This window comes from Callorhinus ursinus, unplaced genomic scaffold (genome assembly GCF_003265705.2).
Source record: "Callorhinus ursinus isolate GAN/ISIS: 27379988/994484 unplaced genomic scaffold, GSC_fseal_2.0 scaffold27, whole genome shotgun sequence".
Taxonomy (NCBI): domain Eukaryota; kingdom Metazoa; phylum Chordata; class Mammalia; order Carnivora; family Otariidae; genus Callorhinus; species Callorhinus ursinus.
Genome location: NW_027397089.1, coordinates 23,095,259 through 23,122,983, shown reverse-complemented (window position 1 = coordinate 23,122,983; position 27,725 = coordinate 23,095,259). Strand labels below are relative to the sequence as shown.

The 27,725-nt window shown below is 36.6% G+C and overlaps 1 protein-coding gene, 1 long non-coding RNA gene and 1 pseudogene across 2 annotated transcripts in view; 1 reads left to right on the top strand and 2 right to left on the bottom strand.

Moving 5' to 3' along the window:
* Nucleotides 1-16,347, bottom strand: part of LOC112830079 (ovostatin homolog 2-like) — a 47,816-nt gene extending 31,469 nt beyond the window's left edge. Inside the window, exons 1-12 of the mRNA XM_073878001.1 lie at nucleotides 16,190-16,347; nucleotides 15,691-15,874; nucleotides 15,023-15,179; nucleotides 13,094-13,146; nucleotides 12,635-12,655; nucleotides 10,689-10,857; nucleotides 10,137-10,221; nucleotides 5,800-5,917; nucleotides 2,230-2,341; nucleotides 1,904-2,013; nucleotides 1,410-1,568; nucleotides 258-485 (exon numbers count right to left, since the gene is read on the bottom strand). Of these exons, the coding sequence (XP_073734102.1) occupies nucleotides 258-485; nucleotides 1,410-1,568; nucleotides 1,904-2,013; nucleotides 2,230-2,341; nucleotides 5,800-5,917; nucleotides 10,137-10,221; nucleotides 10,689-10,857; nucleotides 12,635-12,655; nucleotides 13,094-13,146; nucleotides 15,023-15,179; nucleotides 15,691-15,874; nucleotides 16,190-16,254 (1,461 nt within the window). The 5' untranslated portion in view covers nucleotides 16,255-16,347. The remainder of the gene's footprint in view (nucleotides 1-257; nucleotides 486-1,409; nucleotides 1,569-1,903; nucleotides 2,014-2,229; nucleotides 2,342-5,799; nucleotides 5,918-10,136; nucleotides 10,222-10,688; nucleotides 10,858-12,634; nucleotides 12,656-13,093; nucleotides 13,147-15,022; nucleotides 15,180-15,690; nucleotides 15,875-16,189) is intronic.
* Nucleotides 9,243-15,574, top strand: LOC141370176 (uncharacterized). Its single transcript, XR_012374006.1, has 3 exons — nucleotides 9,243-10,263; nucleotides 13,108-13,201; nucleotides 14,758-15,574. It is a non-coding gene; the product is annotated as an uncharacterized lncRNA (long non-coding RNA).
* A 5,253-nt stretch (nucleotides 16,348-21,600) lies between the features above and the next one.
* LOC112830081 (elongation factor 1-alpha 1 pseudogene) lies at nucleotides 21,601-23,233 on the bottom strand (annotated as a pseudogene).
* Nucleotides 23,234-27,725: the final 4,492 nt, after the last annotated feature.

The window sequence follows — 27,725 nt, the reverse complement described above, 5'->3', positions numbered from 1 at the left end:
GTAGACTCTGAATAGTAAGTTTTTCAGCCTTAGGGAAATTGAAATTGCCTTGGATCTTTTTTATGTGTCTATTTGCCTATGTTTATGTGTTCATTTACTAGTTTCTGTTTGTTCTTAATAGATCCAATAGTATTCCCAGCAAAGTGAGAAGGTTGGCTCACTCAGATACCGTGGCATGATTGACATACCCCTTCCAAGCTGCACTGTGCTAAGCAGACAATTAGACAAGACCCAAGGATCCATCAACTGAGGCTTACCAAATAAAAGAAGTTGATATTTGAATCATCCCTATATGCTTCCCCATTTAGGGAGTAATGCACGGTAACAGTCTTCTGTTGATTGCATCTAAGCTGCTTTGGCTCAGGAACAATCTTCAGGAAGCTATTGGTTCGGGAGTAAAAGCGCGAAACTGAGAAATAAGCATCCACATACTCAGGTGTTAGCCAGCTGGAAGGATAGCAGTTCAAAGGTCGAATATATGTGGCCTGATAAGAAAAGGAAAACTTGATAAGTTTTCCTGATAAGAAAACCTGATAAGAAAAGAAAAATTCAAAGGATCTTAGAGTTATAAAGACCCTTAAAGACAGGGATTATTGCAGATTGGAAGGCTTCTTATCACTTCAAAGTAGAGAGGAATCTTAGCTTGTGGCTGATGTTTCAAATACCAAGTTATTGGAAGTAAAATAGTAACACTTCCCTCTCTTTTGTATACAAAACATGACCATAATTGTATGTATATTTTGTTAGGCCTATGCTAATTTATTTTTACTTTGTAAGTGAAGTCAGAGAATAGTCTTAACCCTGTGTCTTTCAGCTATATTTGTACATGGACAAAGTGTTTAACTCCAAAACTCTATTTAAGAAGCAGAAAAATAGACATCATAGTATCCCCCCTATCTATGCATCAAATGATCAAAGGGGAAAAAAAAGGCCAAATTATCTTCATGAACTATCTCTAGTTTCTCAGAGGAAAATATTGGTTGGTAGAGACTTTATAACAATTGTACCAGGCTATTATCTCATCCTCTTGAATAAGTATTGTCATGTATTATTTAATGAACAAACAAACATATAAAATACTCTAAATTTTAAAACCTTGTTAAGATATATTCTTTTTTTCTTTTTAAGATTTATTTATTTATTTTTAGAGAGTGGGGAGATGCAGTGGTACAGGGACAGAGTGTCTAGCAGACTTCACACTGAGCGTGGAGCCCAAAGGGGGCTCCATCTCACGACCCTGAGATCATGACCTCAGCCAAAACCAAGAGACGGATGCTTAACTGACTGGGCCACCCAGGTGCCCCTAAAATATATTCTTAATACAAATGATCTTTTAAGAGATTCCTTATGTTCAAAACCCTAACACTCAAATACTTTGTGGGGATCTCGTCTACTCTTTGATGTCTTACTTTCAGGTTGAACTCTTGATCGAATATATCTGAGGTGTCAATAGAGAACGGAGCTTCCCCATTCTCATCTGTGGTGTAGTTTCCTATAATTCTGTTATTGAGCTCCAATTGCAATAACTTGTTCACCATCGGTACATTATCAGGACCGGAAAATTTAAGCTGTGCACAGAAGAAAAAAAATAGCATTAAGTTTTAAAACCCAAAACGTCACATTTCTACAGAGAAAGATTTTTTCTATTCCTAAGTGTGATTATTTATTTGTAGTTTTATGAAATTCCTATAGACAGAAAAATGTTCTATTAAATAGATACATAAAATGGAAACAGCTATAATTTTATCTATTGCTTTTCCCCTGGGAATTTTTCTCATCTATCAGATGCAGTAAGGCTACAAATGTGTTATGAAAGTAGGAAAAACGTGTCCAGAAATTTTCAAAGAGCAATCCATGATCCCAGAAAATGAAATGAGAACATGTATTTTTAAGTCAGACCTACAGTTCCAAAATAAGAAATTCCTCTTCTATAGAAAGGATCCACGTTCTCAAAGCTCACACTCCCAAGCAATTGAGTGATAAAAGTAGAAGCTCTTTCACTGATCTGCACACCTGAAAGAAATGAAAAATAGTATAAGGGAGGATGCATTGTTTGATCAAGACCCTCGAAAGAAAAAAGAGCTTAGAGGACATGCGCAAACTTCTGGTTCACAGAATTACATTCTTGTTCTACATTGAAAGGGAGGTGTGGATATATTGATAACTCGATAAACTTCTCCCCAGTAAGCTGTGTATATCCCCAGGTTGCCCATAAAGTGCGATCATTACCTGTCCCAAATTCCGTAACTGTTACAGTGGTATGAAAGGACATGAAAAATTCTGAGCGGTAGAGTTGGAAGACTTTTGTATTTACAATTTGAGTGATACAACCGTTTCTCAACTGAAAAATGAAAAGAAGGCATAATGAAAAGATTAGGGATTCAAAAGTCTTAAAAGGATGTAGAGTTTTAGCACAGATTTCTAACTGCCCCCCACCACCCCATGGCTTCATCCCACAAACTTGTTGAAATGGCCAAGAATTGCAAAAGAAGGGGTGGGAGTTCATCAGCAATTAAAGCAAGTTAAGGAGGTAATGTATTTTTTTACAGATTTCAGGGATACTCTACTGAAAACAACATAGATACAAATAGATATTTGTATTTGGATACAACATAGATACAACATAGAACAAAATAAAGGATGAGTCTGGAACTGAATGAAATTTTAAGAATTAGAAAATCATCTTGAGTCTTCAAGTGCATAACACCAAAACACATTTTAAGATAAACTGTTTATTTAAAATAAGGAAAAATCTATAGATAATCTTTCATGAATGACACCAAGAATCAGGGAAATATAGATTTAATTATATTTTAAAATAAACAGTGTCTATTAATTCTAAATTTAAAATGTTAGAGGGATAGATCAATTCATATGATTCTCAAAACTACCATATGAGCTAGACCTCCATTATATGGATGAATAAACTGAAATACAGGTAGGTTATATAATCTGCCCAAGGTCACACAGAAAGTGGTAGCTAGGCATTCTGATCCCAGAATATGCCCTCCTCTGAACTCTCAGCTATAATATTAACAACAACAAAAACAGATAATTTTACTTCATCTATTTATAATACGGATGAAAAAGAAATATAAAATGTAATCAGAAGATTCTTAAGTGCCTTGAAACTAAGAGAAAAACATTTTTCAGTAATCCCTGAGTCAAAGAGATAAGAATCTTAACATTAATACCAAGGGAAAAAGTGCTTTGCATGAAACTCTATGGTATTAAGCTACTGTTAAAGGAAAAAGTAAAACACAGTGCGTGTGTGTGTGTGTGTGTGTGTGTGTGTGTGTTTTCCGAAGGTTTTTACATTTATTTGAGAGAGAGAGAGAAGGAGAGAGTGAGAGAGAGCACGAGCAGAGGGGAGGGGCAGAGGGAGAGGGAGACGCACACTCCCCACTGAGGAGGGAGCCATCCCAGGACCCTGGGATCACGACCCTGAGCCGAAATCAAGAGTCGAGGCTTAACCACCTGAGCCACCCAGGAGCCCCACAAAGTGTGTTTTTAACAAAAAGAAACAACTAACTTTTTTTAAACCCAACTAAATAAAATTTTAGGGTAAAGAATGAATATGTTGAAAATAAAAATAAATGATTTAAGAACACAAAAGTAATATCAGAAAGAAAATAATAAAACAAAATCAGAGAAAGTCAGAGAAAGGCCAATAAAATAGATGAAACTTTTATGAGCATGATTTAGAATAAAGAAGGAGAGCAAACTTGTAAAAGATTAGGTGCTAACACAACTGAATATCCATTTGGAAGAAAACAAAATGTCTTATTTTAGAATATAATAAAAAACTATTTTATGTTGATTAGAAAAGTGTTTAAAATCTTAAAATGCTTAAATAGCTGTCTGTTCAACACAGTGGTAGGTGAGACCTTTTTCTGAGGCTGAGAACTTATAAACTTTAGGAACTTTGATATCTCAAAAATAACACAATCAAAGTCAGTATTTAAATAACAGACTTGAAAAAATTTGCTTAGAGGATGGAGGGTAATATTCATAATAAAAGAAAATTTCAATTTCACATGAACAGGAAAAACAGATAATTAAAAGTTCTTAAAAGAACAAATGCAAACTGATAACAAAAATATGAAAATATGCTCAAACTCATGAGTAATGCAAATTAAAACAATGAATTTCTATCAAAATGGCAACATTTTAAAAACTGCTATATGTATATTACTGACAGTAATTTGGGAAAAATAGTGTTCTCACATGTTGCTGACAGGAATCTGAATGCTTAAAACATTTTGGACAATAATATGCTAAAATTTTTAAAAAATTAAAATTGGATGTATATAAAATTCTATCATCTATCTATCTATCTATCTATCTATCTATCTATCTATCTATCATCTATCTACTTTGACTCATGGAACCCACTCCAAGGAATCTATATCAAATAAGTAAAACTACTCATATATAAGGATAGTTTTAGCAGATTATTTATTGCTCTATTTTCACAATGGGGGAAAAAGGCATTAGCTAAGAGAACGTCTATCACTTGGTAAAACAGTTAACTAAATGTATGTTATAATCATACCACGGAAAAATGCACTGTTGATGTGGAAAAATTCCACCCTGCCTTTCCTCAGCTGCAATTCCTATCTAAAAGATTTCTGCTTGTCTTGATCAAATAGTGATATTTACCTAAAGGATGTTCATCAATTTGGTGAGTAACTTCAGGACAATGAGACTTAAATTATAAACTGAAGTGTATACAAATTTCATGTTCAAAGTCCAAAGTTGCTCCTCAAAGAAATGGGCAGAATTGTTTACTTAGGTGAAGATGCTGCAGATGGGGAAAGAAAATGGTGGCTTCAAAAATAACCTCAAATCTAAAATAATACAAGTAGATACTCTGAATTGCAGGTGTTTACAAGTGAACTTTTTTCAAAAGGACAATTCTAGGTTGCATGGTGTGTACAATCAGGGATTCATTTATTTAACAGATGACTAATGATTTCACACAGAAAGATTAGAGAGGTCAGTAGACAGTATATAAAACAAGAAAACCAATAAGATTTTTCAAATTTAACAAATCTATGAATCCATAGGTGGGTGACAATTTACATGGCCTGGAGAATAAGAGACTATTGGTAGATGTATTTGCTCTTCCTTCTTCACCTTATCTAGCTGAAACCTCCATTATCCACAAACAGTGTTGCTAAGTCCCTTTTATAAATGGAATTGTAGAGGTTGAGCACAGTCCTCCCCAAACATGCCACTTTGGCATATTGATTATGTTATATAAAAGTTACTTAAGAAACAACCAGTGCGAGGACACTCAGACCCTCCTTGGTCCCCATGAAAGCAGGAAACAAATCTCCCATATGAAAGGCACTCTCGCTGCACTAAAAAGTAAATAGACATCCTTACCACTAGAGGGAGGGATTTCAAAGCTGAGAAGGCTGTGGAAATAAACCTTGTTACTTTTTTCCTATCTACTTACTACCTCAGCCCAAATTCCGATTAGAATTCCCTACTAATTAAAGCTCCTAAACATCTGTTTTCTTTATCCTGTCAATTCCTCACAAATTTATTGTCTCTTTGTTTAAAAAGTATAAAAACTACCTGCCTTGGTCATTTTGTTAGCTCTGTTTCAATATGGGGCCTCCATGTGCCCCTAATAAAACTGTTTTTTTTCTCCTGTCAACCTCCTTCATGTAAATTTAATTCTTAGTCCAGTGGAAGACTATGAAAGGTAGAGGGAGAATTTTTCCTTCTCTACAGAATGAAATGAACAAGAACTTTTTTTTTTTTTTGAGTAAAGATGATGATCCTTACCTGTGCAATAAATTGTTCACATATTTCATGGTTGTTGTTCTCACAATTCCCAGAGGAAAGAAATTCTCTACACACCCGGATTTGGGCTTTCCCTTGCACAGGCTGGCCATACGTGTACCTGGTAGGAGAAAGTGTACATAATTATAGATGAAAAATACCATGGGAATATTCTGTGGGCTTCTTCAGAAATTATATATGAAATCTGTAATCTATGACTACTCCAATGACCAAATTCAATTGGGAATCCTCATCTACTGGTTCTATCTTCCCCACAGAATTTGGGTTAAGTTAGGCACATGATCTGTTTGAGGATTCAACTGCTTTTCAAAAACTCAGGGGGCACCTGCCTGGCTCAGTTGGTAGAGCATGTGACTCCTGTTCTCAGGGTCCTGAGTTTAAACCCCATGTTGGTCCCAGAGCTCACTTTAAAAAAGAGAAAGAAAGAACGGAAAAAAAAAAAAATTCAAGCTAATGTAGAATCTAAAATCTCAGTAAATAGAATTTAATGATTAAATTGAGTTTTTACAATTATATTTTAGTCTGATAGAAAAATTATAAAAATTGCACTTTTTTTCTTTAGCAGAAAACATATAGGCATATAAGTAACACATGGATTATTCAGGATCTTAGAAAACTTCTAGATCGATACTTTAAACAATTCTCATTGTGCATCCAATAAATGTAGAAGTTATGGAGATTGGCATAAACTAGATAAACTTTGATGAAAGGTATAATGTCTTAGGGGTGGGGTTAAATAAATATCTCATTTTCTCCTAAAACACCCAAAAAAACTACAACACAAATTTTTTTAAAGTTTCAGAAAGACAAATATGAATATAATGACATTTATCAATTATAACATTTTTTTCCTAATTCTTGGACACTAGTATATACCCGATGTTTATGTAGATTATCTCATTTATTTTTTTAAGTGATTCTGAGATGTAGGTGTATTATCTCATTGTACAGATTAATATAATTGAGATGAAGCAACTCACTTCTCCACATTGTAAGATATGGAATTAAAATTCAAACTTAGATCTTCCTCACTTCCCATAGTCCATGCTCTTCACATTCCACTAATTGGTTTTTCTCTATTTAAAAATTCTCAATGCTTCTGAGACTCAACCCAAATCACTATAATCATCTGTGATCTCTAAATATCAATTACATGCAAAATAGAGGCAAGACTAAGATCAGGTCACAAATGTTATACTTGCACATATCTTGTTAGTTCTTACTGTCTTTTGCTTACAAAATAAAACTCTTATTGTAGTATTATCTATGTAGTATTAACATGCCCATGAAATACGTAGCTCAAATTTTCATACAGATCAGAAAGAATAAAAAATTCTGAATAGATTTATGATTTGAAAAGCTTTTGGTGGATACCAATGCAGTTTATTTTAAAATGCCTTTGCCTGTAGGTAAGTTTTCTTCCCTTCTAAAAGCTTAATTCATCTTGGAGGTTGTTGGCTAAAATAATCTGATTTGCTGTTACTTTCTCTAGTTGTCCCAAGTTAAGCCTGGGGAATACTAAAGAAACAATGCACAGAGGGACGCCTGGGTTGCTTAGTCGGTGAAGCGTCAGCCTTTGGCTGGGGTCATGATCCCAGGATCCTGGGATCAAGTCCCACATCCGGCTCCTTGCTCGGCGGGGAGCCTGCTTCTCCCTCTGCCTGCCACTCCCCCTGCTTGTACTGTCACTCTCTCTCTCTCTCTCTCTCTAGCAAATAAACAAAATCTTAAAAAAAAAAAAGACTTAAAAAAAAAAAAGAAACAATGCACAGACACAGCACATACAGCCTGAAGTAGGCAACTCATTCACTCCTGTTCACTCCTGGACATACTGATTTCATTCCTTCTGTTCCTGCAGCCAGCCCAGAAATAACCTTATAGCCAGCAGAGCTTCTGTCTCAACCACCTGGTCCTGTTGCAGGATATCATTATTGCTGATACTGACATACTACTTAATGTCAAATCTAAGTGGAATGTAATGTTAAAGAAGTGTCAAGAAATCCCAATTCCGTATCAATATTTAGCTTAGCACGTCTCTTACAAAGGCGATACTTGATAAATATTTTGGCTCTCCTGATATGTGTGTTGTACTCTTTTAGCATAACACTGGGCAGATGAATTATAGGTGTTAAACCCATTGACAACTCTGGCTCCGGGTAGGGTTTTACCAGTAAAACTAGTTTAGGATCCTGGAGTTTTTGAAGCTTATATTGATTATGCCCTTATTTTTAACACACATAATCTCCATCTCTCATATATTACATTCATAAAATTCTGGCATGTCAGCTACTCTTCCCTGAAACAAAAAAATATTGTTATGATTTCCCTAGAGTCCAAAGGACATTGTAAAAAGTGTCAGCCTTTTACCCAATATGTCTTTAAAATACTTTGAATATTCTCAAAAATACTTTGAAATACTAAAAAAAAAATTTAAATACTTTGAAAATGCTCAAAAGGAAGTAATTTCATGTCATCAATTAAATAAACAGTTTAAACAAATATGTTAAGTATTAAATTTTTAATTGTTTATATAAATTATAACAGAGGTCTTGGTTAGGAGAGTACCTCTGAAGCCAAATAACATTGGTCTAAATCCAATGCTACGTCTGCCATCCAAAAGCTCCATTAATGTTGATAAATTATTTCAATTCTCTGTGTCTTGTTATCCTTCTTTCTAAAATAGAGATGATAATAGCTCTTGTCTCATACCATTGTGGTAAGAATATAATGAATGCAATGCTCAATGCAGTAACTGGCATTCAGTAAATATTAACTATATTAATTATTATTAGAAATTTGAGAAAAGGCGTCACACTTTTAAAAATATAATAGGGGCGCCTGGGTGGCTCAGTTGGTTAAACCGCTGCCTTCAGCTCAGGTCATGATCTCAGGGTCCGGGAATCAAGCCCCACATCAGGCTCCCTGCTCATGCAGGAAGCCTGCTTCTCCCTCTGCCTGCCGCTCCCCCTGCTTGTGCTCTTTCTCTCTCTCTCTCTCTGTGTCAAATAAATAAATAAAATCTTTAAAAAATATATTTAAAAAAGAAAAATAAATAAAAATAAAAACATAAAAGACATTAGAGGGGCGCCTGGGTGGCTCAGTTGGTTAAGCGGCTGCCTTCAGCTCAGGTCATGATCCCAAAGTTCTGGGATGGAGCCCCACGTCGGGCTCCCTGCTCAGTGGAGAGCCTGCTTCTCCCTCTCCCTCTGCCTGTCTCTCTGCTTACTTGTGCTCTCTCTCTCTCTCTCTCTCTGTCAAATAAATAAATAGAATCTTAAAAGAAAGATATTAGAAATAATTTCTCAAAAAGAAAATGAAAATTTCTCAAATCATATGAATTTTTTTCACATTAAGAGGATTCAAATTAATCCTAATTAAGTTGATAAAATGTCTTTTTTCCCACTATGACACATTCAAGAGTTTCTTTTCTTTCTTTTTTTTTTTTTAAATGAAAACACCGATGATGGTACTGATTCAATGAGGCAGGCACTTCTGTATCAGCTGTTGGAATTTATGCTGACACAATGTATTTAATGAGTAATAAGGCAATCAAAGCCTGAAAGAGCGGTCGCCTGGGTGGCTCAGTCGTGTCTGCCTTTGGCTCAGGTCGTGATCCCAGGGTCTTGGGATCTAGCCCCACATGGGCCTCCCTGCTCGGTGGGAAGCCTGTTTCTCCCCCTCCCACTCCCCCTGCTTGTGTTCCCTCTCTCACTCTGTCTCTCTCTGTCAGATAAATGAATAAAATCTTTAAAAAAACAAAACAAAACCTGAAAGAGCATTATACATTTTGTCTTAATAATTCCAATACTGGACATCTTTCTTAAGTAATTAATTTTTAATTCAGAAGCTACTTCTTATACACTTATACACAAAGACATATACTATAATAGTATTTCTTACTAGGAAAACAAAATCAAATAACCTATATGTTATATAATAAAAGAAAAGTTAATTTGGTATGGCCATATAGAGATATACTCACGTAGCAAGCAGTTGGAATTCATGAAAGAGTGGTTGAATATGAAGACATGTTTTCTTAATTATGGTGGGTAAAAAAGTATGATTGCAGTTGTGCAAAATATTCACAAAAGATTAGAAGGAAATAAATCACAACGTAAATGGCAATTGTTAGAATTAATTACATGTAATTTCTTATATTTTTCTTTATCTTTTCCAAATATCTTACAATGAGAATTCATTACTCCTCTAATAATCTTAATGTAAGCATATAGGTAATTGAAGTTACATGGCTAATTTTATTTCTCATTCTTTCTGAGCTTTGTAATTGACCTGTGAAGTCATATCTCCTGAATACTTACTTAGCACATACATTCACTTGGAATTCATCATCCGAAATAGTTACTGTTTGTGGTGCACTGACCTTAACTTCAAACCTGGGCAACACTGGAAATACAAAGAAATAGACTTCAGTCCCTATAATCACTGGTGAGAAAAACTTATCGCAATCACGTAACTAAGTATGCCTCTGTGCACAACATTGTCCTGTGTATGCATCTATATACACCACGTTTCAATTGCCCCAAATTCTGTGTGATAGTGTCTTTCTCTTTTCTACTCTCAGAACTTCACATTTTATTTATTATAGTTTTACATCATGTAGAAGATTGTCTGGATCTAGAAGATGAGATATTTTGCAGGTAGAAGAGTCAGGGGTTAGAATTAGGCTATGGGACAAGGAGTGAAGAACAAAAAAAGAGAGATGATAAAGCAGAAAACCCCAAGAAAAGAAAATGGCAGAAAACTAAATCAAGCCTCATAGACTTTTGCCTAAATCTAACATAAAAAAAATTTTTTTTGAGTCCTTTGAGGCCTACATTTATACAGAACAACCATAAGTAGTATTTAGTTACCGTATCTATCAACAGTAAATTGGTGTGTCAATGTCTTTCCTGATTTTATTCTCACAAAAATAGAGTAAATTCCAAACATTGGTTCTGAAATCAGCTGGAATGAGAGTTGGGTTATATTTTGAAAAGAGGTCACATTTTGCCATTGAAAAATTCTATTGTTTTGAGGATCCTAGAAATAAAGAAGAAGTAAAATCAGAGGTCACAAAGAGTGTTAGTCTTTCCTTCTTTATTTTGGGTATTTTCTGTACTTACTGTAAGTAAAGAAAATTACTGTTTTATTGAACTAATACCTCACACTGTAAAAATAACATGACTTTCTCAGGTACTCAAATTCAATTAATATTAATATTCAATTAATATAGTACATTTCTGGTAAACACCCCCTAAAATAAGAACAATAACCTGTAATGAATGCTTTGGATTTTTGTCTTTCTGAACCAGAGCTGCATAGTTAAAAAAATGTAAAACTCAGTGTGTCTGCTCCAGAGTAGTGCTTTCCAAAGCTGAGTGGACCCACACCAATAGAAGCATAAGGAGGTATTTATCCTAATAGATACTTATACAGATTGTCCCTGGTGTTTTATTTGGTAAGCAAATTGGTCATGAATTTTCACACTGCATGCAAGAGCTGTTCAGTGGAAGTTCTATAATAAGAATGGATTGATAATGCCACCCTTTCAACTTTACTTGCTTTTAGTATATTGCAGCTTATGTGAGCCTGGTTCCGTAAGTTTATTGATATCATCCAGTTCTGATTAAAGAACTCCTGATAAAAAGATTTCTACAAAGAAACAAAAATATTATTTACTACTCACTTAATTTTAATTTTTTTCCCTTTCTTCTATGATAAAGTCTAGAAAACTAAATTAATTTTCCAGGCTTCCTTTCAGTAAGGACTGCCCATGTGACTAAGTGTTGGCCAACTGCATTGGGAAATTATTTCTAAAAGAATCAGATGTAGCTGGCATTGAGAATAAAACAATGCACAGAGGATGGCAGGGAGGTTAAGTAGAAGCCTGGATCCTTGGTAATACTATGCTGTTACCGCCCCCATCCCTGAGCACCTACACTTAAGCGTAGCAGTTTGTGAAAACAATAAACCTTTTACTCATTGAAGCCAATGTTAGTTAAGCTCTCTGTTGCTCTCAATGAAACACGACACTAGCTGAATTAGGATGTGAAGATAATACTATTTATGGATTACTAATGACGTAGAAAACACGAAAATGGCCAACTTGATATTTATCCTACTAGAAGGATGAGCTATTTGCCATCCATATAACAAAGTAAAAAAAAATTCAAATTATAAAGACGACTATCTGAACTAGGCATTTACATACACGTTCATTAATGAAGATCTCAGTGTATTAACATTTAGACTGACCTAATAATAATGGCACATATTGCATGTAGAAATTAAAATGCATATGTTGGAGTTGATCGATACAAATGATTTACTGACAGACATAAGATTTGAAATGAGTTTGAAAGCCACACTACTGCAATAGAGATTTGAAAGCAAAGTGTCCCATTTTGTAATGATATTACCTAATTTATTTCAAATCTTTAGATGTTTATGTTTTCTATTTCCTTAAAACAAGATGTGGTTAAATTAAGATTGAGAAGGGCCAGTAGCCCAAACTAAGCAATTTTAAATATAAAGCTCCCTTAGAAGGAGCCCAATCTTTTATTTTCCACGAAAACTCATTATTGCACTTGCCACACAGGACCTACACTAAACGTGGCAGCCCTTTATTTACATCTTCATCCGATGCCTTACATTGTGTATGGCGATAAAGGTTTTTCTTCCACTTATTTCAGTTATCTTAATTTCTAACACATGTAATGAAAACTAGACACACATCATTATTTATCTGAATATTTAAAAAATGAGTGCTTTCAGAAAATAGTTAATCTTGAGAAATTGTGATAAAGTGATCGCTTACCTGAAGTGTGATCAATGGATACTGAAAAGAAAAAAAGAACCTGCAGGTTAATATTGTAATAGTGCCTTTTTTTGGTCAGATATTGCATTATTAAGATTATCTGACTTAGTGTTGAAACAGTCTTAACTCTCCCAGAAGACGAAATTTTTATAGCTAAGCATGCCAAGAAAACCTCAAACACGAAGGAGATCCTGAACCTCATCAGGGAAGTCAAAAGCAGGTTCCATGCAACCCATTATTCCCCCTTATATGATGAGAAGACCTAAAGAAGTATAATTAACTCACTCTAAAGGGAAGTTTTCAATTTGGGGGTCAGCTTTGAAACTATGCCTGTATAGTATTCCATGTCAGAACTGATTTCCGTACTTATAGAAAGCTTCCTTGATGACACTTTATACAGCAATGGATTTGTTTAATTTGCTTTGATTTAATTGTACCATTAGAAATTACTGAACTCACCAAATCCTCAACAGGTCTGAACTTGGTATCCAGTGTCACAATGCGAATTTGAACTACAAGAGAAGAGGAAGAGGGGACAATATTTTTTTCTTGTTATTCCTCTCCCAGGTATGATTGCTTGTAAATAGATATAGAAATTAACTGTCTTGCTATTACAGAATGCTATACTCCCTTCTCCCCTAGCTCTCACTTGACCCTTTGAAATTTGGGTTCTATTTGGAAAGATCTCTTATTACACATTTGTAATTCCTCTGTTGCCCATTGCTCTGTTATTACCAAAGCTGACAGTAGCGGCTGCCACCACCAGAAGCTTCTACACTAAAGGCCCACAGGGATATCTTAAAAATTGGTGCCGGAATTAATCATAGAAAGACAAGTGTGAAATATGTATAGTAGGAGTTACACTTCTCCTACAATTGCCCTGGAAAAATATATTAATGTTAGCAAACATTAAATTAATTTTAGTAGAATTCCAGAAAGACCATTTTAACTACCTTTGTATACATAGCTGTCATCATAGCTTTTAACAAGTTGAGAGAACGCAGCAAAACATCTCACTATATGAATTCTGTTTTAATTATTTTAAATAAATCATACAAATATATAATATTAGAAGAAAATATATAGATGCTGTCATCCAACCCCCTAAATTTATAAATGAGAAAACTGAAAATCTCAAAGAGTTGAATTTACTTGGCAAAACCCAATAATTTATCAACAGAGCCAAAACAACGACCACATCCTTCAGAATCCTAGTTTGGTGTTCTTTCTGCTACCTTTTACTTAACACAATAATAAAGAAAATTAGAAGGACTCTGCTCTGCTTAGGTTATCAGATTTGTGATTATTTCTACTGGTATGAATAATAATAATAATAATAATAATATCATTTGCAGAGTCTTTCCTGGGTGCTAGGTACTATTTTACATTGACTATCTTATTTTATTCTTATAGTATTTCTGCAAGTGAGTCATTTTTAGTATCTCTATTCTACAGAAGAAAAAAAATGAGTCTAAACAGAGGTTTAATTAGCTTGCCCATTTGGTAAATTATGGGGCAACAAGTGAAACCAAATAATAGTTTGCTCGTAGTCATTGTATTGTGGATGTCTGTCACTAAAATTTTTCAACCGTGAAAGTGGCATGCACGAGTTTAAGAAGCCAAGCATTCAATTTTTTTTATTATGTTATGTTAATCACCATACATTACATCATTAGTTTTTGATGTAGTATTCCATGATTCATTGTTTGCGTATAACACCCAGTGCTCCACGCAGAACGTGCCCTCCCTAATACCCATCACCGGGCTAACCCATCCCCCACCCTCTCCCCTCTAGAACCCTCAGTCCGTTTCTTGGAGTCCATAGTCTCTCATGGTTTGTCTCTCTCTCCGATTTCACCCCCTTCATTTCTCCCTTCCTACTATCTTCTTCTTCTTTTTTTTTTTTTAACATATAATGTATTATTTGTTTCAGAGGTACAGGCCTGAGATTCAACAGTCTTACACAATTGTGTAAGAAGCCAAGCATTCAATTAATGGAGTTGGAGGGCACTATTTCCTAACTGATCTGGACAACCAGTAGAAATTCTAGAAATCCACGATCCTGTAACATTTTATTTTATTTTATTTTTATTTTTAAAGATTTTTATTTATTTATTTGACAGAGAGATAGCACAAGTAGGCAGAGCGACAGGCAGAGGGAGAGGGAGAAACAGACTCCCTGTTGAGCAGGGAGCCCGATGCGGGGCTCAATCCCAGGATCCTGAGATCATGACCTGAGCCGAAGGCAGATGCTTAACCAACTGAGCCTCCCAGGATCCCGTAACATTTTTAAACTTAAGACTGACATTCACATGTTTGGATTGCTTTAAATTTGAAGACTGTGTTCCTGAGGCCAGTGATACAAAGGAAACATGCACATTGACTTACTATTCTCTCCAGGTTTGTAGATGGGTTTATCTGTCTGCATAAAAGTTACCGTCTCCTCCGAAGTGAGTGCTACAGATCTCCTCTCGAAGATTCTAAGCGTCTCTCCCTTAGCCAACAATGTGACAAAAGCCAACTGCTCAGAGGACTTCTGAGAAACCTGTTTATGTTAAAGAGCAGAGAATGGGAAAACAGTTTTTAGACATTAAGCTGGTAAACAATGTCTTAATTTGGTTTCTTAAGCTGAGAGCCTCCAGAGAGCACATTGTTTCTTAACAGGAGGTGTGGAGACCACTTTTTACAATTCCTTTATTGAGCATGAGGACAGTTTCTAATAAACTTATTTTTCTGTCTTCTAGCCTTCTATTTTCTTTTTTCCTCGCCCTGAGTCCCAGTCTTGCTTCTCTTTACCTGGATTCTCTTTCCTCATATTGTTAAATGGTTCTATGTAAGAAGCAGTGATTGCATTTTATTATAACTCCCTGTGAAAGAAAAATGGCAATATTTCACAAGTTTTGTGTCATGGGTTCCTCTCAGGAATTCTTTAGTTCTACTCCCTAGCTTCCACAACTCATCCCAAATCAAGATCTGTTATCTTTCTTAAAATGATTTTTATGCAATAATTCCTTCCCCCCAACAGAAGCTCTGAAAGGGCAAATCCAGTGCCTCACCTGGAAATCTGCACAAGCATAGAAGTTATCTTCTTCCACAGACTGGTCAAAAATTGTGGTATTGTACCCATCATATTCTAAGACGACACTCAAGGATATGGATTCATTAAGGTTTGAAAGGTGGAGACAAGCCTTTTCTGCAGAATGACTCTGCATCAAGGAGGAGACCCATAGGATGTACTTTCTATGCAAAGAAAGTGATCAACACTTTAAACAAGTGTAGCAGAAATGCAGCACATGCATAAGAAAAATTTTAGCTTACTGAAATATTTCTAAAACATTTTTCATTGCATTACAATAATCTTGAGTATGCAGAGAGTTATCTTAAGAAAAATATGTCCATTCCCTTCATACCCTTGTTTAAAATTCATAAGGCAAACCAGCACTCAGTCTCAGAAGTTGAAATGGTGAAATACAATCAAATTTTAACACAGAACGCATTTAATAAGGTCACTTTGCTAGTACTACAGTAAGAATAAAGGGTATAACATTTCCTTACGGTTCTGAGGCCACAGAAACAACAAAATGAAGCCAAAAGGTGCTCAGAAAAATGATGGGCACCATTTTATCCCAGTGTCTGAACAATAAAGACTTAAAGGTAAATACTCAGTCTCCCTCTTTCTTAGTATATGTTAGCTGCCCCAACTAGCCACTTTCTTTTCTTCCTTCTACTCTGCCTCGCTCTGTACCTCTTTGCTTTTATAGTAACCCACAATGCAGGATCAGCTACTTTTTGGAACAAGTTACAGAGGACCCACCAATCACATTTAGATAACGTCTCCCATTACTTGGAGGGGCGGGGTGCAGGGGAGGGGTGGTCGTGGTGGTGCTTGTCATTTTGTATACAACTTCCTTCTCAAGTTCACTGAATGCTGCTCTCTGTTTTTGGAATCAGCAGCACAGGTTGGGCAGGAAGAAAGAGAAAACAAAGAAAGCAGTTGTGTGACACGTGGGAGTTCATTCGTTTAATTTAGCATTTCCCTCCCAGGGCTGATCCCAGTATCAAAAGCAGTAATAGACAGGAATTTGCACTTGGAAGAAAAATACCTCTCCGAAGAGCTGTTATCATCCCAATTGCCAAAAGGTAAATTTTTCAAGCTGCTGAGAAAAGTAGTATATCTGATGTTGTCAAAACACAGATGCAAATAGATATCTCAATATAGGCTCATCTTACAGGTAATTGAGACTGTTGTTATTTTTTTATAAATTTCTAATACAGAATACAACATTTAAAATGTTGATATGTGGTCAACATTTACTATGATTTTCTTAGTAAGATTTTCTTTACAATGTTCAATATCCTTTTCTACCCTAAATGTAATAAGAAAAAAAAATAAAGAAAAGGTAATAAATATATGTGTGTGTACACACCTACTGATCACTTCTAGGCTCCCGCCCCCCCAAAAAAGGCTTTATCATAATTTTGATTCCAAAACATTTCTAAAAGGAAAACGAGCCATGCCAAAGAAACTCATGATCTCGACTGTGTCTCTAGTGTGTTAATTTTCCCACGTGTCTTCTGTTCTTTCTTTTATTTTAATTTTTTTAAGATTTTATTTGACAGAGAGAGCACAAGCAGGGCGAAGGGGAGGGGTAGAGGCAGAGGGAAAAGCAGGCTCCCCACTGAGCAGGGAGCCCAGTGCAGGACTCGATCCCTGGACCCTGGGATCATGATCTGAGCTGAAGGCAGATGCTTAACCGACTGAGCCACCCAGGTGCCCTTTTCCTTCTTTCTTTTTTATAACATATTTTCTATTTCAAGTATTGATGGAGTTAGAACATGTGGTTTGAAGAATGTTACATTGTGTCAAGAAGAGAGAACTGGTTTCAGTCTTTATTTTGAAAGAAATAGGCTGGCAGGCAACAGGGCAAAGGCAAATACAAAGTGAAAAACCATAGCAATTATACAGATGAGGAGCTGTGATGAGGTAGTAAGAGGCCTCAGGAATGTGAGAGCAAGGGTTCCTTGGAGACCACACTTCATATTCCACTGCCGAAGTGTGTTCACAAAGTCTCTGACCATGTTGCTCTCTCAGTGCAATTCCTCATTTCTATGTAGGACTTTTGTTTTTGTCTGCCTTTTCTCTATTCCTGCATAAGAAGCCAAATCTCTTGAATTCTCTGCTTCAGCGTTAATCCTCAATTGTCCACCTGTCCTGCCAGTTTTATGATTTAATTTCTTTTTCCCTGGAAACTCAAACTGTTCATCTCTGTTTTTGACCAACATCCTAACCTCTGATAGCCCCTCAAGCTTATTATTAGAGCAATCTCTCCACTCCACTCCCCAGACTCATAAGATAAATCACTAGCTTCCCGAACAACTGAAGCTCACCAGCTTTCACTCACCAGTTCAAGGCAGACAGCGCCACAAGGCAGATTGTTTGTAGATCAAAGCAACTAATTCTTTATTCCCAAGGCTGATAAATCCAAAGGATTGAAACTTCTCTAAAATATTTGCATTTTTCCAAGTGTAGAACTTTCATGCTGATTAAATGACTCTGTTTATCTTAACTTTAATCAAGGCAATTTACTGCTAACAAAAATGTGTATTTTACCCAATTGTCTTAATTCATCTTCGGGACTAACATGTTTTTATGATATCGCTTTCCCCAAATATAATTTTATCTGATTAGCGTGGTCTTCAGGTTAATGGGCTCTTGTCCCAGAGACTTCAGGTATTAATCCAAACCTACCTATTGAGTACTTGTGATGTATAGGCAATAGTTCTAGGTTCTAGAGATCAAAAGATGGGTAAGATTCAATTCTCTAAAGCAGTTTACCTTCTAGTAGAGAAGGGAATGAAGGGAGGAAGGGAAGATAGAAGAAGAGAAGGAAGAAAGAAAAGACAGGAAAGGAAGAGAGGGAAAGGGGGAAGGACATGGGAGAAGGGAGGAGGGAGAGAGCATGAAGGAAGGGAGGAACTACAGACGAGAGAGGATTATTTCCTGAGTACTCTCTATGTAGCAGGCAGTATACTAGCGGCTGATAGTGGCAGTAGCTCACTGAATCCTCAGAAAATACAATTTTAAATGTATTACTTATTCTCCTTTTACGAGATAAGAAAATACAGTATCAGAAGAAGTCATTAATTTTCAGAGTCTCTCAGTAAGTCTGGGAAGAAGTTCTTTTAACAATCATACATTGAATGAGATCAAAGGGTTATGTTCATATGTAAGAATATGAAAGGACATGGATTAATATATTATGTTCTAAATTCTCAGTAGGTTTCTGCTGAGCAAAGGCATATGCAATGGAAAACAGATATTACATCATCATTTGACAGATTCAATACTGTTTAAGTTATTGGTATTTACTGCTAAAGGAATAGCTCTATTCACTTCATTCAGTACGTATTTATTAAGTACCTTCTACACCGTTTAACTTATTGGTATTTACTGCTAAGGGAATAGCTCTATTCACTTCACTCAGTACGTATTTATTAAGTACCTACTATCTGCCAGAATTGTGGTAGATGGTAGGAATGAAGAGGCGAATGTAAGTTTTGGAGTTATCATTCCATTAGGAAGGGCGGAGGCTCAATAACTAATAATTCATTACAATCATGGTAAGTATCACAGAAGAGAACAATAGGGCACCATGGGAATGTATGTTGGGGAGTACTTAGTATTAAACCAGATCCTGGCGATAAACAGATGAGTGAGCCCACTTCTTTTCCTAGACTAGTTCACTGTCCACTCTGCAGGATGTGTAAGCACAAAATGCAGTGCCATGTGATAGAAAGACTACTGTATATTGAAACCATGAACAATGCTCAATGGAATCACATTAAAACAATAAATTGGAAAGTTGGAAAATAATTTAATAAGAAGGATTTGAGTTGGAAATATTACGATTATGAATTTTCCAGGTATAGTAGAAATTAAAGAAACTATTACTGATGTAACAAATTTAAAAAAGTTTTTTTTTAATTCAAGTATAATTACTATACAGTGTTTTATTAGTTTCAGGTGTATAATATAATGATTCAACAATTCTATCCATTACTCAGTACTCATCATGATAAGTGTACTTTTAATCCTTCACCTATTTCACCCACCCCTTCACCCACCTCCTCTCTGACAAGCACGTTTGTTCTCTATACTTAAGATTCTGGATTTTTGTTTGTGTCTTTTTTTTTTTTCTTTGTTCATTTGTTTTGTTTCTTAAATTCCACATATGAGTGAAATCATATGGTATTTGTCTTTCTCTGACTGACTTATTACACTTAGCATTATACCCTCTAGATCCATTCATGTTGTTGCAAATGGCAAGATTTCATTCTCCTTTATGGCTGAGTAATATTCCATTGTATATATGTATACCACAGCTTCTGTTTCCATTCATTTATGGTTGGACACTTGGGTTGCTTTCCAAATCTTGGCTATTATAAATAATGCTGCAAAAATCATAGGGTACATATATCTTTTTTGAGTTAGTTTTTTGTTTTCTTGGGGTAAATACCCAATAGTGGAATTACTGGATCATATGGTAATTGTATTTTAAATTTTTTGAGGAGCCTCCATACTATTTTCCACAGTGGCTGCTCCAGCTTGTATTCCCACCAACAGTGAATGAGAGTCCCTTTTTCTTCACAACTTCATCAATATTTGTTGTTTCTGAAATAAAAGCTTTTTGAAGAAAATTATAAAACTCTAATTAAATATTATGCATATTTAAAAAATAATTGGTTCAGTATTGGTAGAGAAAACAATGTGGTATGGAATGACATTCAATAAGGGGATTGAAAAAGGTTGCGGTTGGCTTATGAGGAGTTTGTTCTTGTGCTAAGGAGACTGAATGTTATTTTGAAGGGTAATGGATATAATGACTCTGTACTCCATGGAAAACAGAGAGTAATAAAATGGTGTCAAGAGAGCCATATATAAGTCTGCTCAAAGACTATTCTAAGTTACAAAGGTAAGGGACTGAACAATGGCAGTATCTCCTCAAGAAACATTTTTTACACTCCAGTTGAGCACCATTGCAATTAGACAAGATAGGAAAGACAAATTGAATATATAGATGAAGTGATGATTTAAGTTTGGTATATACTAAATATGAGGGAACTACAGTGCAAAAAAGATGGGATCCCCAGTAGACAGTTTAAATAACAAATCTGGTGCTCTGGAAAAAGTTGGAGATGCGAATATAGATTCGGAAATCATTACATCATATATATGATGTTAAATATCACGGATTGCTAAAATTATGGAGGAAAATCATTAACAAAGGGAAGGAAGGTAGACAATGGTACCAGAAAGCCTGGTGAAGATCTAGCTTCTCTGCTACTTGAGCTGGATGATATTTATCAGGCATGGGGCAATACTGGTTTATTTCCCTAGCACCACTGAGGTGAATCTGAGGCAATGCCTTAAAATGTTTTGACATTATGTGTTTACAAATTCTTTAAACAACGAGAAAAATTTTCTTGATTTTCTTAGCTACATAATTAATAATAGTCCATTTTAAGTGACAGAAATTTAAAATCTATTTCAGAGTTCCTGAGAAAATCCCGAACTTCTAGCTCACCTTTATGAAATGTTTAAGTCAACATTACAAATAAGAGTATTTCTCAAGACCAGTAATATATAAGCACTTAGTTATGTTTTAGAAAATAAAACTATTCAATTCCTGATGTTGCAATCCATTGAAAAGGAAATCACCTTTTCCTCCTAAAACAACCTGCTTGACAAGTGAAATCGCCCTTCTCATTCTCAGATGCTTATCTTCTGCATCACTGATTGGTTGTTAAGGTTGCCAAGAAATTTCTTTCTTTTTTTTTCTCATTAAACTTTTGTTTTAATGGGTCTCAAAATTCTGTGACAGATTTTTGGTCAAGTTGTTTCCATTAAAAAGTACTGATTTTAAGAACTAATAACTAAAAACTGCCACACACACACACACAAAACATGGTCCACAAAGCATTCTCCTTTCCTTCTGAAGGTTTTACGATGCATTGTTATCATTAACCAGTCTTTTACTATTAAACTTAAATGGCCAAATGACACAAACAGTTCTGAGACCGTTCTTCCACCACTGATTAAGACTGGGGTGGCAGGTATTGGGGATAATACTCATTTAGCCTTCTGAGCTTTCTGGGCAGACTTGGTGACCTTGCCAGCTCCAGCTGCCTTCTTGTCCACTGCTCTGATGACACCCACAGCAACCGTCTGTCTCATATCACGAACAGCAAAACGGCCCAGAGGAGGATAGTCAGAGAAGCTCTCAACACACATAGGCTTGCCAGGAACCATATCAACAATGGCAGCATCACCAGATTTCAAGAACTTGGGACCATCTTCCAGCTTTTTTCCAGATCGACGATCTATTTTCTCCTTCTGCTCAGCAAACTTGCAAGCAAGGTGAGCCGTGTGACAATCCAGCACAGGTGCATATCCAGCACTGATTTGGCCTGGATCGTTCAGGATAATCCCCTGAGCTGTGAAGCCAGCTTCCTCCATTGGTGGGTCATTTTTGCTGTCACCAGCCACATTGCCATGACGAACGTCTTTGACAGATACGTTCTTGACATTGAAGCCCACATTGTCCCCAGGAAGAGCTTCACTCAAAGCTTCATGGTGCATTTCAACAGACTTTACTTCAGTTGTAACATTGACTGGAGCAAAGGTGACCATCATCCCAGGTTTAAGAACACCAGTCTTGACTCGGCCCACAGGGACAGTACCAAATACCACCAATTTTGTAGACGTCCTGGAGAGGCAGATGCAAGGGCTTGTCAGTTGGACGAGTTGGTGGCAGGATGCAATCCAGAGCTTCAAGCAGTGTGGTTCCACTGGCATTCCCATCTTTACGGGTGACTTTCCATCCCTTGAACCAAGGCATATTAGCACTTGGCTCCAGCATGTCGTCACTGTTCCAACAGAAATTGGCACAAATGCTACTGTGTCAGGGTTGTAGCCAATTTTCTTAATGTAGGTGCTGACTTCCTTAACGATTTCCTCGTATCTCTTCTGGCTCTAGGGCGGCTCAGTGGAATCCATCTTGTTAACACCAACAATTAGTTGTTTTACACCCAGCGTGTAAGCCAGAAGGGCATGCTCACGGGTCTGCCCATTCTTGGAGATACCGGCTTCAAATTCACCAACACCAGCAGCAACAATCAGGACAGCACAGTCAGCCTGAGATGTGCCTGTAATCATGTTTTTGATAAAGTCTCTGTGTCCTGGGGCATCAATGATGGTCACGTAATACTTGCTGGTCTCGAATTTCCACACGGAGATATCAATGGTGATACCACGCTCACGTTCAGCTTTCAGTTTATCCAAGACCCAGGCATACTTGAAGGAGCCCTTTCCCATCTCAGCAGCCTCCTTCTCAAATTTTTCGATAGTTCTTTTGTCGATCCCACCACATTTGTAGATCAGATGACCAGTAGTGGTAGACTTGCCCGAATCTACGTGTCCAGTGACGACGATGTTGATGTGAGTCTTTTCCTTTCCCATTTTGGTTTAGGTTGAGCGGTGGTTTTCACGACACCTGTGTTCTGGCGGCAAACCTGTTGCGAAAAAAGCGGTTGCCAAGGAATTTCTAATCACACAATACCCACCTGTGGATGAGTGATTAAAATAAAAGTAAGGGGAAAAAGCAGATGGATGATGAATGGCCATGTGAATATTTATGATGTGACTAGGTTTACAAAGACATATTTTTCAACTCTGCAAACAAAATTCAATAGGGTCAAAGATAAGATTATCCAAGATCATTTAGGGCAGTTTTATCCTTCCATTTGCCTAAGCATCCCCTACCAATCCTCCCATCCAAGTACTAACCAGGCCCGACCCTGCTTAGCTTCCTAGATCAGACAAGATCAGGCGTGTTCAGGGTGGTATGGCCATAGACTCCACTACCAATCCTAAATATCAATCCACCTAAACAGACAAATTAACAGACAAATGTCAAATGGAGTCTTTAACAAATGCTACCACCCATATGCTGGTTCAGATACTTTCAGTTCTACAACCCTTTTCTTTACTAGAGAAAAAGGCTGAGGTGAGGGGTGGATGAGATGGAGGAAGAACGTATAAGAATGTAGTATTTATAGTTATGTGATTCTTCACTGGAACCACCATCCTCCTGGAAATTTCTGTGACCATCCTTGTAGAAACGTGGCCTTAGCAAAACATTGACTCCAACTAAACTTATCTGACACAGAGATTTTAGTCATTGCTTCATAAAATATTCATAGTATGTTTGATATGACCACATATCAATAATAGGTCTGTGATTGGATAGAAATGAAAAAAGTAATAATACATGGTTTATTTTCTTCAAGAACATGGTGATATAACTGGTAAGAGAAGTTCAAGATCAACTCCAGACCATGCAAATGTAATAATAAAGAAACATGGGTTTTAGGAAGTTTTCCACCTAGAGGAAAGCAGGATCAAAGAGGATCCCGACAAAGAGTCTTCAGGTTTTTAATTTTATTATTATCTTAAAAAAATAAAATAAAAATCAGAAGCCTCAATTAGATGTACTCCTTACCCAGAACTGCTGAGACACTTTAACTTGAGTAGGCTGAATGGTACATCAATAAATGGAACTTGGAAGAAGCTAGGGTATGAAACTCTAGGGCCAAAAAAAGTTTTGAATTTGGAACCTGGATGTTAGGCATGAGAGATAAGGTATGATTTTCTCTTTCTTCCCCAGAATAAAAGGGGATAAAAGTTAGCTAACGTGGGTCTCTGAATTCCTCTGAATTGGTGGTGTTCTTTCTCCTTCTATCATCGATTAGATTGATAAAACCAATTAAGATGGCGCTTTTTCAAAGAACAAGGGAGGCACTGGGACACTGTGTCTTTATTTTCTTGTGTCTGTTTTCCTCATCTTCCTAAATGAAGAGATAGTATCATAAAATGAAATAACCTTAGCTGAGTGGATCTGACCTACTTCATTGTGACTATCTGAGCAATCAAACTACCTTGAGTAACCCTTCTGGTCTGGACACCGAGCTCATTGTGATGATTATGGTGAGATTTAAAAGAATATGTTTATATATGACTCTGGCCACATTATTTCAGAAAATTTTATGCATCAGCATTTGAATCAGTAGACTGAGTAAAGAAAATCTGCCTTGACCAATGTGGACAGGCATCATCCAATCCATGGAAGTCGAGAACAGAACAAAAAGGCAGAATAAGGGCAAATTCTCTGTCTTCTTGAGCTGGAGCATCCATATTCTGTTCTCAGACATCAGAGCTCTGGGTTCTTAGGCTTTTGGAATCAGAGTGATTTATATCACTGGCTTTCCTGGTCCGCCAGTTGGAGACAACATATTGTGACCTATCTTAGCCTCCATAATCAAATGAATCAATTCCCATAATAAATCTCTATTTTAGCTATCTATCTATCTATCTATCTATCTATCTATCTATCTATCCTCTATCTGTCAATCATCTGTCATCATTATATACACTATTGTTTCTGTTTCTTTGGAGAACTCTGGCTAATACACATCCCTTACTTCTGCTGCATGTAGGAGAGTAAGCAATTAAGGTACCATTCAGGCAACTTGTTGCAATTCTACCTCTTAACCACTCAGCCTTTAAGCATTCATTAACAGGTAGGACAGTAGAGTACCCTTGCTTCTCTCTACTCACCTACCACTTGAGGAAGAGCATTCACCAGCGGATCCTATGAAGTTCTCTCATATTCCCTAGCTTGACCCACGGAACTCTTTTTCTTTCTCTTCTAGAAGGGCATGTTTTGTCAGTATCACACTTTCATCCTCTAAAAGTGTCAAAAAACTGTGAAGAATCTGAGATTTTATCCTATTTTCAAGCTAACAAGTTAGCCATCTATTTCATGAGTGCCAGCAGAAGACACTAGACTCCTGGAGTAGAAACAAAGCAACTTTATTATTCATGGTAAGCAGTTTAAATCACATGTTCACTTTGGTTTCCATGGTCCCTCCCAATTCCACTGGGACAACATGGAGTGACCCAGAGAGATGCTACGTAAGTAGTGAGGGTGAATCACAGCTCAACAGCCCCAACCTTAAGAAACCTTGATCTTGGGGCACCTGGGTGGCTCAGTCGTTAAGCGTCTGCCTTCGGCTCAGGTCATGATCCCAGGGTCCTGGGATCGAGCCCCGCATCGGGCTCCCTGCTCCACGGGAAGCCTGCTTCTCCCTCTCCCTCTGCCCCTGCTTGGGTTCCCTCTCTCGCTGTGTTTCTCTCTCTGTCAAATAAATAAATAAAATCTTTAAAAAAAAAAAAGAAACCTTGATCTTGGGGCGTCTGGGTGGCTCAGCCAGTTAAGTGTCTGGCTTTGGCTCAGATCATGATCCTGGGGTCCTGGGACTGAGCTCCGCGTCGGGCTCCCGGCTCAGTGGAAATCCTGTTTCTCCCTCTCCCTCTGCCTGCCACTCAGCCTGCTTGTGCTCTCTCTGTCAAATAAATAAATAAAATCTCTAAAAGAAAAAAAAACACAAAAAACCTTGATCTTTTACGGTAGGCTGCAAACAAACCTACCTGATCTTTGCTTCAGACAAAGGTCATTCTTTTTAAATACTAAAAATAGATTAAATAAATTATTTTAAAAATAAAAGAGACCTTACTTTTATTATATTGGATAGCAAATGAATCTGCCTTCTGCTCTGGAGGGAGACATGGTCTGTATTACCCAAGGCTGTTCACTCTATACGTATCCTTGAAAAGATAGTCTGGGAGAAAAAAATATTAGTCTCTATTCCCAAAATGTGCACAGAGACCTGTGGAGAATGGTCTACCAATAATATTTGCATATTATATGCATTGTTTGCCTCTTTCTTTTTTCACTTACTAATCTGTTTTAGAAATCTTACATAGAGTGCGCCATCATTGACTTTTGCAAGAACAGAGATAGAATTATCTGGACCCTTAGATTAATCTTTTGCTCCTAGAAACAGTGCACGATAACTTCTAATATATTTTTTTTATACATGGACAAGTGTTATCTGTTGGAAAACTTTGCCAGAAGTGGAATTGCTAGGTCATAGTTAATGTAATTTTGACTGGACTAAAGACTGGTAAATTGTCTTCCATATGCGCTGTACCACTTTGCACTACCACTAGAGAGCGAGGCCTGTTTGATAACTGCCTTGTCAACAGAATGTGTAGCCCAACTTTGAGACCTGTGCCAATACAATAGGTGAAAATAGTAGTTTTGGCTTGTATTTGTTTTATGATGAGTGAAATTGAGCATCTTTTCATATGCTTAAATGCCATGTATATTTATTTACTTGCTAAGTTTTGGTTAAAACCTTTTGTTTATTTTTCCACTGGGCTGCTGTTCTGATTTGTTTCCATTTCTGGTAGCTCTCTATACCCAAAGAAAAATAGCTCTTTGTGTTGTGATGTTTTCATTTGTCATTGACATTGCTTATGACTTTTTTTCTTTAAATGATGCAGGCACCTTTATTTTTATATAGATGAATTTTAAAATCTTTTCTCTTTTGGCTTCTGGATGTTATCTTTTTCTTAATTTTTCTTTTATATTTTCTATTATTATGTTCAATTAGCCACCATACAGTGCATCATGTTTTTGATGTAGTGTTCAATGATTCATTAGTTGCATATAACACCCAGTGCTCATCACCACACGTGCCCTCCATAATACCCAACACCCAGTTACCCCATCTCTCTACTCCCCTCCCTTCTGTAACCCTCAGATTGTTTCCCGGAGTCCAGAGTCTCTCATGGTTTGTCTCCCTCTCTGATTTCTTCCCATTCAGTTTTTCCTCCTTTCCCCTATGGTCCTCTGCACCATTCCCTATGAGTTATCTTTAAAAAGGTCGCTAACCCAAAGTAAGGAAGAAATTACCCTCTATTGTTTTTTAGACTTTTTATGGTTTTCCTTTACATCTCCATTTTGATCAATTTGGTAATTATTTTGATGTACAGTGTGAAGTTCAGTTCCAATTTTTTCCACTTCCAGATGACAATCTAGCTGTTTAAATATCATTTATTACCTCGCTGCTTTTTTGGATGTTGTTTATATCAAGTACTAAATTTCCATGCATACATTGGTTTACT